The 12252-nt window shown below is 45.4% G+C and overlaps 1 protein-coding gene across 2 annotated transcripts in view; it reads left to right on the top strand.

Annotated features, from left to right (window-relative positions):
- Positions 1-12252, top strand: part of LOC125007211 (filamin-B) — a 61187-nt gene that overhangs the window by 43122 nt on the left and 5813 nt on the right. Inside the window, exons 28-42 of one of the 2 annotated variants that reach the window (XM_047583881.1) lie at positions 1-161; positions 2287-2578; positions 2956-3109; positions 3202-3391; positions 3470-3717; positions 4586-4669; positions 5799-5904; positions 6132-6272; positions 7710-7838; positions 8095-8268; positions 9212-9370; positions 9494-9697; positions 9782-9934; positions 10117-10239; positions 11244-11510. In XM_047583881.1, coding sequence (XP_047439837.1) covers positions 1-161; positions 2287-2578; positions 2956-3109; positions 3202-3391; positions 3470-3717; positions 4586-4669; positions 5799-5904; positions 6132-6272; positions 7710-7838; positions 8095-8268; positions 9212-9370; positions 9494-9697; positions 9782-9934; positions 10117-10239; positions 11244-11510 — 2585 coding nt within the window. The remainder of the gene's footprint in view (positions 162-2286; positions 2579-2955; positions 3110-3201; positions 3392-3469; positions 3718-4585; positions 4670-5798; positions 5905-6131; positions 6273-7709; positions 7839-8094; positions 8269-9211; positions 9371-9493; positions 9698-9781; positions 9935-10116; positions 10240-11243; positions 11511-12252) is intronic. The other variant, XM_047583882.1, reaches the window with a different exon arrangement.

Here is a 12252-nt window from a genome sequence, read left to right on the forward strand (position 1 = left end):
AGGGGCAGGCATTGGTGGCCTCGGCATCACCGTGGAAGGTCCGTCAGAGTCCAAGATGTCTTGCAAAGATAACAAAGATGGCAGCTGCAGCGTGGAGTACATTCCTTTCACGCGCGGCCTCTACGACGTCAACATCACCTATGGAGGAGAGCACATCCCAGGTGAGGTTTGGATTTTTGTCAGGATTTTCACAAAAAAAAGCTTGAATTTCTCCTCACTAGAAAATCTTCGAGGGGAATTTTTCAATTCTCAGTTCAGAATTGAATGCGCCCGGCAAAGATGTGCCTAGCCAATCGAATCTATTTCTATTGATGGACAGAAAGTGACACCTGGTAGTTTGAACGCAATGTAACCCCACCAGTCTGGATCACACATGGTTTGTTGGAACCTGATTTTGTTGTCCTGGGCCAATCAGATTATCATACACGTCATCTGAGCGCCATGGAGTTGAATTCATTTCCAAATAAATTTCTCTGATTGGTTGCAGTTTTCCTTCCTGGCATTCGAAAGCGTCTTGAACTATCACTTGAGATCTGATCACACTTTTCGCTCTCTAGGCAAATAAACACAAACATTTGTGGTGCAGTAGAATACCGTGCTGCTGCCATGAAAACAATGAGTTGCTATCTGCCACTGTTTCCAACTATGCACAGGGCTGACGTAAGGATATGACTGAACTATGTCCAACAAATGTAGCCAGACACCTGTGATCAGGTCAGCTCATTTTAACGTCAAGAGAAGCAGCAGCAAGCACCTTGGAGTTAAATCAGCTTCCAACTAAATGGCTCTGATTGGTTGTTGGACTGTCTACTAGTTTAATATGAAATCCAAAAGGATTGTTAACAGATTCATGGTGTAAAGGCAAAAGTTCCTCTGAGATATGTTGCGGCTCATATTTTTATATTTGAGGCGGTTGAGTTTTAAGGTGTTTGTTTTGAGCGAAGCACTCTCATAAAAAAACAAAAAGAACATGATAAGATTTGTGCTTTAGATTTCGATCGTCATTCAAATGGACAGAGGAGGTTCGCCAAGATAAAACACATCTGTTTGTTTCCTTTAATGTCACTTTAATAGCACTTTGTTGGCTTTTCTCTCATTTCCGCAACCGCTGATGTTAAAAGACGTGGTTAATGTTCTTCAGCTGAGGTTATTGGCTGATAAAACATGCGCCCAGTGTGTCGGCTTAATGTCTTAAAGATGTGGTTGAAGTTACTGGGACGAGTTAAAAAAGCCGCAACTCTGTTAAATTGACTTTGTTCAGGAAAAGCTCAGCGTGTTTCCTTGTTGGACACCTTTAGCAGACTTTCGCTGTTAGTGTTTTTTTTGTGTGTGTGTGTGTGTGTGTGTGTGTGTGTGTGTGTGTGTGTGTGTGTGTGTGTGTGTGTGTGTGTGTGTGTGTGTGTGTGTGTGTGTGTGTGTGTGTGTGTGTGTGTGTGTGTGTGTGTGTGTGTGTGGTGAAGTTGTCAGCTGGAGGTGCAGAAAGCTATCACTTTATCCAGGCAAACTACTGCTGCTGTTATCCAACGTCTGCTGTGAGCCACGGTAAATTAGATTTGAAGATCACACACCAGTGATTTCAAGGGAAATTCTGAACAGTATTTTCCAGCGGTGGTCAATAACTTTTATTTTCTTTCGTGATCAATCCGTAGGTTGTTTCTCTAGAGTACATGTCAAAATGATAAAGTACTGAGTCACTGAAGATCTAATGTAATCAACCAAAAAAGTCCCTGAAGACTTTAAGAACAAGTTAGTTTAGTTTGAGCTCTACATACTAGCCTTCTGAATCTGGGGGGAATGTTGGAACGATTCATTTGGATGGATCTACTTAATTTTTATTTTTTTTTAAAAAAAAAATGTTTTTAAATAGCTAAGCTGTATGTCTTTAATTTTACCAAATATATATTTTAGCCATCTAATAATTACTGTAACTAACTCAAGATGCCGTTTTTATGAGTGGTGCCAGTACCGACCACAGGGTCTGCCTGAAGACGTTTCAAAAAATTGTTATTTTGAGTCATTTGTATTCAAACAAAAAAGCGTAGCAGCCAGGACATCACAAAGCAGACCACGTATCTGGAGCTGGAGGATATTTTTGGTGTAAGCTGGGAAATGATCTGATTGTTATGGACGTTGCAGTTCAAACTATTTAGGTGGAACATTGGCTTATTATTGTCCGATTGATCAGAGCAACTTTATTTTTCCATCGATCTAATTCGCCATGAATGTCACTCAAAGTAGATTTCGATTATTATTAATTCTTATTGCATCCACATTTCCATTTTCCAGGAAGTCCCTTCAAAGTCCCAGCAAAGGACATTGTCGACTCCAGTAAGGTCAAGGTGTCTGGTCCCGGAGTGGGTTCAGGTGTCAGGGCCAATATCCCACAGTCCTTCACAGTGGACTGCAGGAAGGCAGGCGAGGCTCCACTGGTTGTGGCCGTCACTGCTCCGAAAGGTGTCGCGGTGCCCGTGGAGGTGAAGGACAACGAGGACGGGACTCACACAGTGTCCTACACGCCAACCGTGGAGGGGCCACACTCTGTCGCTGTCAAGTATGCAGACGAGGACGTCCCACGCAGGTACACAACGCGCAACACGTGATCAGTACTTCTTAAATTGTGGGGAGGTGCGAGGGGGACTTTTCACTATTGGTGATTTTATTCACTCTTGAATGCTAAATAAGCCTCCAGTCACTAGGTGGCAGCAGTGCTCACAAGGACAAGGAGGAAGTCATTAAAAAAAATTCTGTCCCCTTGGGTAGGCATGACAGAAAATAGTTGAGAACCACTGGTTTAAAGACAAAATCTGAACTTTTTACATAGTTTGTTGCGTTGTAGGAAAGTTTCTGCACTCACTCGACACTATCTTCGTCCCACATTACATCAATGAGTTAAGAGGTTATGAAAACAACTTTTGCTTTGGAAGTGTCTGTACTAACTGTGTCTGGTCTATACAGTCCCTTCAAGTTCCGGGTTCTGCCGACTCACGACGCCAGTAAAGTACGAGCCAGCGGCCCCGGGCTGACCAGCGGCGTCCCCGCCAGCTTCCCCGTCGACTTCAACATTGACGCCAAAGACGCAGGCCAGGGCCAACTGAGCGTGCTCATCACAGTCAGTAACTTTTTCGCATGCAGTCATCACCAGACACATGGACGAAGACGTCACAGTTTAACAATGTCCCCCTTCCTCGTCTCCCACTCCAGGATCAGGACGGCAAACCCAAGCAGCCCAGTATCCATGACAATGGCGACGGTACATACCGGGTGTCCTACATCCCCGACCGTGCTGGACGGTACACTATCGTCATAAAATACGGTGGCGACGACATCCCCGCATCACCTTACAGAGTCCGAGCCACGGCGACCGGAGACGCCAGCAAGTGCACCGTCACAGGTACATGACGACTGACGGGGAAAAAAAAGATTAAGTAAATCAAATTAAAATGAACCTAACAGTTTGTTCTTCCCCCAGGTCCAGGTGTGGGTCCCACTGTAGCCATCGGCGAGGAGCTGGGCCTGGTAGTGAATGCTAAGGGTGCAGGGAAAGGGAAGGTGAGCTGCGTGGTGGTGCAGCCCGACGGCAGCGAGGTGGAGGCCGAGGTGCTGGAGAACGAGGACGGCACCTTTGACATCTTCTATACGGCCCCAGCACCCGGCAACTACATCATCTACGTCCGCTTCGGAGGGGAAAACATCCCGCGTAGTCCCTTCAAAGTCATGGTGAGGAAAGAACTCGAGAGGAAAGCCTTCACAAAACCTGGAGGCAAATTAAAAAAAAAAAAAAATGATCTGGCTTTTTTTTTTTTTTTTATAGAACAGACCCACAGATGTTGTGTATTCAGACCAGCTCATTCATGAAACATAAAGAGACCATTCTTTATGATCTCCGTCTTGATTAATCGAGTTAAACATTTGTGCCTCTAGGTTACAAACCAGGATTTATCCACGAGGCCGCAGCAGCGTGTTTCCTCCACTTTGTTTAAGTGTGCGTTTGTGAGATTCTTCCAACCGCTTACTACCACATGAAGTCTTTCTAGATTTAGTTAACGGAGAACTGGTATTAGTCTGTCCAGCTTCTCTCCCTAAAAAGTTGATTCGGGCCAGTTAGGCGAGGAGCAATGCAGCAATCAGCCAGAACATTAAAACCACTGATTGGTAAAGTCTGGGAAAGCTTCTGTGAAATCTAAACATTGGGATTGATGTGGATGTAAGTTAGACGTGACCCTACCGCATATTAACGACACTGGATGGGAGAATGCTTCCTCTTCCCCACAAGAAAGTAAAAAAAAATGCTCAGGAAGGCTGGAAAACATGAAAAAAGCCAAAATCCAAACTCTTCAGATGCCAAAATTATCAAGAACCCACAGAGGAAACTCCCCTCAACCCATAGGTCCCTCTGTTGACCCCACTATCAGGTGCCACATCCACAGGAGGGATCATCTTCAATCCAGATGTAATATTCACATTTCCTCTTTCATTCCAGTTCCAGCGACTTCAGTGGTCCTCATGTAAAGAAACCCTCATGTTAGTGGGCTGAATGGAGCCTGTGTGTGTCTGTGTGATTAATCCATTACTGTCATGTCCTCAGGCCACTGATGAGGTACCCATGGCGAAAGAGCAGACGTCACGACAGCAGCAGGCCGCTCCCCCCGGAGCTGGCTTCCAGCCATGGGTACCTTAATACACACACTTGCATACACACAAACGCACCACAGAAATGTACATACGCATGTGCAGATCCTTAGATTGTTACCAATCACTCGGTTTTTATCAGGGAGGCCTCTAAAATCATTCGTTCTCAAGGGTTACAGATCTTTGACGGATTGCTTCAGAGTTGATTTCTGAGTGAAAATGATTCCTGATTTGATTAAAAAGAAAGGGGAGCAGCTACATCATATTTATACATCACGCCAGCAGAGCTGGATGAAGTTGTTCAGCGCGTCTTTATCGGTGCTCAGCTGATGTCACCGTCGTCAGTGGAGCACAAACTACTTTTTGTTTCTTTTTAAATTAAGTACATGTTACAGCTGGAACCTATTTCAGCTACGGCTACAGAATAAGATGCTGATCAAACTGCCCTTTAACACCAGTAAACACACACACACATATTGCATCCTGTGTTACTTTCACCTTAAAGACGAGTCTTAGCAAGTTTTTGTTGTCAAAAAGAAAAAAAAAACAGCTTTAGTTTTCCATAAGAAACTGAGCCCCACAGCTGAATAAAAACAGACCTCCCAGACACACACAGACACACACACACACACACACACACACTGCTCCTCTCTCTTGCAGGTGAAATGGCTGCTGGTTAAACTCTTCACTTCCCTCTCTCTCTCTTCTTTCTGAAGTGTACTCACTCGACCGCTTTGCCGCCTCCGATGTCATCGCTTCTCTTTTTTTTTTTTGTCTCAGCCAATGGGATCAAAACTTTCTAACGTTCACCCGTTTTGCGATGCGTCCCTGAAGTCGTTGCTATGGTTACAGGGTCTCAGGTTTGGTATTTGCGGTGGCGCGCTCTCTCTCCCTCAGTGCACTCTTCATCGCTGTGGCTGCATCACAGAGTCACCTCATCAACATCATCATCATCATCATCATCATCATCATCATCATCCTTCTCCTCGTCCTCCTCTTCTTCTTCTTCCTTCCTGCTCCGTTTGCACTACACTTCCCAGGATGCCCCTTTTTTGTGTGGGGGGCGGGGCTTGGATGCTGCAGCAGCATGTCTGCAATTCAGGTTCCTGAGAGGTCGTTTCAGAACTTGAGTGAAACTCAGTTCGTGTTTCTGTCTCCGTCTCCTCCAGGTGACGTCAGACAACTACCAGCCAATCAGCAGCAGCGTCAACGGCAGCGGCTTCAGGCCGTTCGACATGGTGATACCTTTCTCCTTCAGGAAGGGAGAAATCACCGGTAAGAAACTGGACAACAACAAAAGATTTAGCATGTTACCCGTATCTGTAAGGCATGCAAACTGCAATAAGTACACTGTCCTCGAAATAATTTGTGGAACGTTGGTAGAAATATCAAAATAAAGGACAGAAATAAGTTCAAACAGATAAAACCGTTTATGTAGGTGAATACGATAAACATTTCATCACGGAAATGACTAAGAAAATCAATCTTTCTTTCTCCCTCAGGTGAAGTGCTGATGCCTTCAGGTAAATCGGCTCAGCCTCTGATCACAGACAACCTGGACGGGACCGTCACAGTGCAGTACTCCCCTACTGAGGCCGGCCTGCATGAGATGCACATCAAATACAATGGCACACACATCCCAGGTCAGCACACACACACGCACACACACACACACACACACACACACACACACACACACACTGAAAGAACGTATAGCGTTCAAGAGCAACAGAGACTTGGTCCTGCATGTCATCTAAACACTGGGGAGATGAATTGGTTCACACCTAAAATGTCTCTGATTAGTTGGAGGATGCTCCAAATGTGTGCACGTTTTTTTTTCTTGTTTCCTCCATTGAAAGACGACCACAGTAAAATTCAAATGACGTGTTACTGGAATCATATTCTGATTAAGAGTTTGAGGCTCGTGTTCAGGGTTCGGGAAGGGAAAATGGAGACGCCCGATGTCCAAAACAAGAACTGCAACCAGTTCTTGTCAGACACTTCTATCTCCCGTCATGATGTTCAGATACCGAGGAAACAAAGAGCCGTCTGCGTGTGTTTGTTGGCACCAAAATTAAACTCTGTTAGGAGTTTAGGTGTGGTATGTAAAGGGTGGCTTAAATATTTACGCGTGTGGATTTTTTTTTTTCAGCTAGTAGGAGAAAACTATTAACCACCAGTGTGAACTGACATCAGCCCCTGAGAATGTGTGTCTGGTGGTTTCGGCTGATGTGACAGCCCATGGAGTTAGTGTAATCTGATCCTCATATAACACACTCTCCTCCTCTGGTTTTAGTATTTCCACCAGATGTCAAATCTTTTGTTTGCTGAGAACTAATTCCCTTCAGACGCTGCTGTGTGTCTTTGTGGTCAGACGCTGATGTTAGATCGAAGATCCAGTTCATCCCCTGTGGTGATGTAGTTGTGGACGAGGTCCTGGTTCTAACTCAGGGAGCGTCTGAGTTGGAGGAACACTACAACAATACACAAACACCTCCCTAACAGTTAATTCGTTAACAAAGTGAAGGAATAAATAAATGATAAGATGCTGATTCACCCATGTTTTCGTTGTGGAGGCTGTGGTTTGTAGAACTATTGAACTGACGCATGTTCCTGCTATTTTGACGTTTTAGTCGGTGAAGCCAAGTGACAGAAACACTTTAATTCAATCCTGTTTAACAGCATCACAAACCACATCCAGCTGAATCACCACCTTTATTTCAACATCACCTGACCATTTGAGTGCAGGGCTGTTGCCTTTATTGGTGTACCGAATTGACTGGCAAACATTTAAGCCAGTAAAAAATCATTTGGCTCCAGTCTCAGCAGGACTGCGTCTGATGTTGTTTCCGCCGCGTCCACATAGAGGATGATCTGACCTGGAGAGTAAACGCACTCTAATTTTTATGAACTACGCTCACAGGCAAACTCTAGAGTCATAATCCAGCTAAACACTAGTAAATCTGAAAAGGGAAAAGTGCCGTGCAATAACATGGAATGTCTTTTCTGAATGTTCACTTCAGTTTAGTTAATAATAAAAAAAAATGTTGTACTGACTGTTGTGTTCACATGTGTTGCAGAGTCTCCGCTCCAGTTCTATGTGAACCACACCAGCAGCCCCAACGTCACCGCCTACGGACATGGTCTGAGCTACGGCGTGGCCAACAAGATGGCCACGTTCACCGTCTACACGGAGGACGCCTCTGAAGGTACGTCAGCAGAGGGAAGGGAAAGACGGCCGGAAACCTGTCAAGCTCAGCAGGACTGGTAGTTCCTGAGGGTTATTTACATTACTGGTTGATTATAACGTCTACATTCCTGAGTCACTAGCTATTGCTTTCCCTCAAACTGTGGTAGTGATGGAGTTTGCTGCGTTGGTGTTTGTTTCTTTAAATGGTAAATTATGACTCGAATCAACACTTTTTTTTCATTAATGTCCTCGATCAATAAATTGCATGTGTCCAGGAGGTCTGGACTTGGCCATTGAGGGTCCGTCCAAAGCCGAGATCAACTGCGTGGACAACAAAGACGGGACGTGCAGCGTCAGCTACCTGCCCACGCTCCCCGGAGACTACAACATCCTGGTCAAATACAACGACGAGCACATCGCCGGCAGCCCCTTCACCGCCAGGATCACCGGTCAGTCTGGGCACCGACCCATCACACCAGCAATATGAAACCTTTACAACAGGAAACACATTTTATTTTTGTTTCTGCCTTCCAAAGATTTTTTTGGTATGACCAAAGAAATTGAGATCTTCTCTGAGGATGTGAGCTGATTAGTGGGTTTGTCTGTTAAATATTTAGGAGTGTAGCTCAGCAACTAGTTCACTGTTCAGAAATATGAATCCAGCTGTTTTAAACTATTCAGTGGGCCTTTTTCACAGTTTTCCTGTGAACTCAACTACCGTCAGTGGATTATTTTTCCTTCTTAAAACAACCCTTGATAATAATTGTACTTTGCTCTGTTAGAAAGGAAAGATGTGGTTATTTTAGGTGGGTAGGTTATCAAAACATTTATCCATGATCCCAGTTTAATAAAGGACTGCTGCAGCCAATGAACATGTTTACACTAAAGAAAATGATCTCAAGAGATATAAATGATTAGATCAGTCAAATACGCTGTAAATATTACAGATGGTGAAGGTTTTCCTTATTTGTCTTTCTTTACCTTTTCATTATTGTTGTTATTATTTAACTACTGGTGATTTCGAGCTTTTGGAAGGTGTTGAACGATCTTAAACTCTAGAAATATCTCCACCAAAAAGGTTTTTCAGCCACAGAACAGATCAAATTTAACCTAATGTTCTTGGATTATTTCTAGCTTTCATTTATTTTTATTTCTTTTTTTTTTATCTCAAATCACATCAGTTTACATTCATTCTGTAGTAAACATCATCCGTTGGTTCTTTGTGTTATTTGTGTTTGTATGAAGCAGATACATACATATCGACATTGAATGAAGAAATGGATTATGATCGATCAGTCTCCACCGCTGTTATTTATCAAATCACAATTCACACTGTGTTCCTGACGTAAAGCAGCATCCTTAAAGAGTGTCTATCCCCTGTGTGTGTTTCAGAGGACAACCAGCGTCGCTCTCAGGTCAAACTGGGCTCTGCTGCAGATTTCTCTCTGGACATTAATGAGACGGACCTCAGCCTGCTGACCGCCAGCATCAGGGCGCCGTCTGGACGCGACGAGCCCTGCCTGCTGAAGAGGATGGCCAACAATCACATCGGTAACACACACACACACACACACACACACACACACACACTTAAAGACAAGACACTGAATTAACATCCCTGTTTATTATGTCCACCCTCACCTCTTTCTCCTTTCTGCTTCCCTCCTCCTCCAGGTATCTCCTTCATCCCCCGGGAGGTGGGCGAACACAAGGTCAGCATCCTGAAGAACGGCCGGCACGTCGCCAACAGTCCCATCACCATCATGGTCGTCCAGTCCGAGATCGGCGACGCCACTCGAGTCAAGGCTCACGGTGACGGCCTGGTCCAAGGAACCACCTTCAACAACGCCACCTTTGTGGTGGACACGCGAGAGGCCGGTGGGTAGAGCCGGAGTCTAGTTATAGCTTTGGGTTCACTTTGTTAAGTGTCACTAAAGTTAATATGAGTCCCTGTGTGTTCAGGTTATGGCGGTCTGGCTCTGTCGATTGAAGGTCCCAGTAAGGTGGACATCCAAACAGAGGACGTGGAAGACGGGACATGTAGAGTCACCTACTGCCCAACCGAGCCTGGGAACTACATCATCTCCATCCGCTTCGCTGAGGAACACATCCCAGGTAAGAACGAAAGGAAAAACAAATATTGTCAAACAAAAGTTTTGTAAAATGACATTTTTTTATATTGTACCTGTACTTAATTGCACCAAAACAAAGAGAAATTCTAGGTTATTGCGCTATGATGTAGAATCACTGAGACATGCAGCTCAGACATCTGAAGGAGAGTGTTTGTCCGTCAACAGGAAGTCCCTTCACGGTGCGGGTGACGGGCGAGGGTCGCATTCGGGAGAGCATCAGCAGACGCCAGAAGGCGGCGTCTGTCGCCAGCGTCGGGAGTATGTGTGACCTCAGCCTCAAGATACCAGGTACACAGACACAGACACACACATCCGCTACGCTGTCCCTGTGGGGACGCAGGTCTTAACCTTTGAAATCAATCCGGATCTGTTGGGACCTAACTTTTGGTCCCCGTGACGACTCTGGATCCTCGTGTCCTGGTGTGGAATCAGGACACAAAAACAAAACAAAGCTTGTTATTTAAAAGTTGAGTCATTTGAGTAATTGCAGTAAAACAGTGTTTGCTGCGTAAACCTAAAATAACTCCCGTGTGAAAACGTCCTGCGTCACCAGAGTTGCGTCCTTCGTCCTTTTTCTGTACTGTTTCCTGTTTCTTAACACTGCTCTGTGGTGTGGTCTGTCATCTTTCATTTGTCTTTTCCTATTTTCTTGTCCTCCCGTCATTCCCTTTTCTCGTCCTTCTCTCTTTTTTTATTTCCACGCTTCTGCCTTTTTTCCTTGCTTTCTTTTTGTTTCTCCTCCATCTCACTTTCTTCTCCTCCTCAGCTTCTCTTCATTTTCTCTCCCTCCGCCTTGCGCCTTCTCCTTCCCCTCTCTTGTGTCCCCCCTGTCTCTTCATCTCTTTCCTCCAGTGAGTTGGTTCCTCCTGGTCTTGTCTCGGCAGCACCTTTCTCGCGCCTCCTTCCGCTCCTACACCTCCCTCTGGTGGTCTGGACGACCCGGCGGTGGCGCGGCTCGTCCCTCTGCTGACGCCCAGGATCAGAGCCTCTCTCCTGGCCGCGTCCGCCTCATTTCTGGCCTCTCTGGTCTGGTGCTGGCGGGGGGAGGAGCCAGGGCAGCGAGGGGCGTTTGGGTTGTTGACGGACACTGCTCGGTGGGCGGTGTCAGGGTGGAGGGTGCGTTACGGAGCCCTGGGACAAAAAAAATATTTATGTATTGGTGGGATTTATTGGATTTATGGGATTTTAAAGTTAAGACACAGAAAGTTTACTTATTCCATCTTTACTGGCAAACCGTTTTATCAAAAATCAAACTAAAAGCATGCAACTAAAATCTCTGTCTGTCTTCGCAGCGATCGACATGCAGGACGTCACCTCCGAGGTAACGTCCCCCTCCGGAGCCACTAAGCCTGCTGAGCTGGTTGCCGTGGGCGGCGACACCTACTGTGTGCGCTTCGTGCCCACAGAGATGGGCGTGCACAGCGTGAGCGTGAGGTACAGGGGCGTGCACGTGCCGGGCAGCCCCTTCCAGTTCACTGTGGGGCCCCTGGGAGAGGGCGGGGCTGCCAAGGTGAAGGCGGGCGGTCCGGGACTGGAGGGCGCACAGGCAGGAGAGCCAGGTACGCACAACACCTGGAGTGTGGCGATGGTGTGGGTCATTTATGTCGAACGGGTGGTCTGTCCAATTGGTTCTGTTAAAATGTTAAAAATCGATGCAAATCTGGAACGATTCAAATAAGGCGAGACGAAAAATGACTCGCGATACCTTTTTTAAACAGCAGAGGGCGTAATCTAGTCTTGAGTTCACTTGATCGATCCTCTGACACCTGAGCTTTTGTTTGGTGTGTGTTTTTAATTTCTCCATTTGTCTTTATTTGGGATTCACAGGACCTAAGAAGTATTAAAAACGGGGATTATTTAATTTTATTGAACAAAATATAAAACTGAATTTTCATGTCTGAACATTGCTGTGCAAAAGCAGAGCTTTTTGTAGTTTTTATATATCGTATCATTAACCTAGTATCCTAAATTGTATCGAATCATGAGTCGAGTGTATCCTTACGTCCCTAGTTAGCATAATGAAAATATCTATCAGAGTGACACCTTGTGGCTTTAATCAGTCATCAGACCACAAAACCAAAACGCTCTAATGAAAATCAACAAATGTTTTCGATGCCTGATGTTCCTGTTGAAGTGTTGCCCAGTCGCTCATTGATGTTGTAAGTCTGTGTAGAAGTGGTGAAACCGCTGTATGCGATTGAGGCTGAGGATTTACTGCATCATTGGAGCGCTGAGAAAAGTTGAATCCAGCTGAAATTTTGCCATGAAGCTGCAATTAATTTTCAACGGAAGCCAGAGAAA

This window comes from Mugil cephalus, chromosome 4 (genome assembly GCF_022458985.1).
Source record: "Mugil cephalus isolate CIBA_MC_2020 chromosome 4, CIBA_Mcephalus_1.1, whole genome shotgun sequence".
NCBI classification, from domain to species: Eukaryota; Metazoa; Chordata; class Actinopteri; order Mugiliformes; family Mugilidae; genus Mugil; species Mugil cephalus.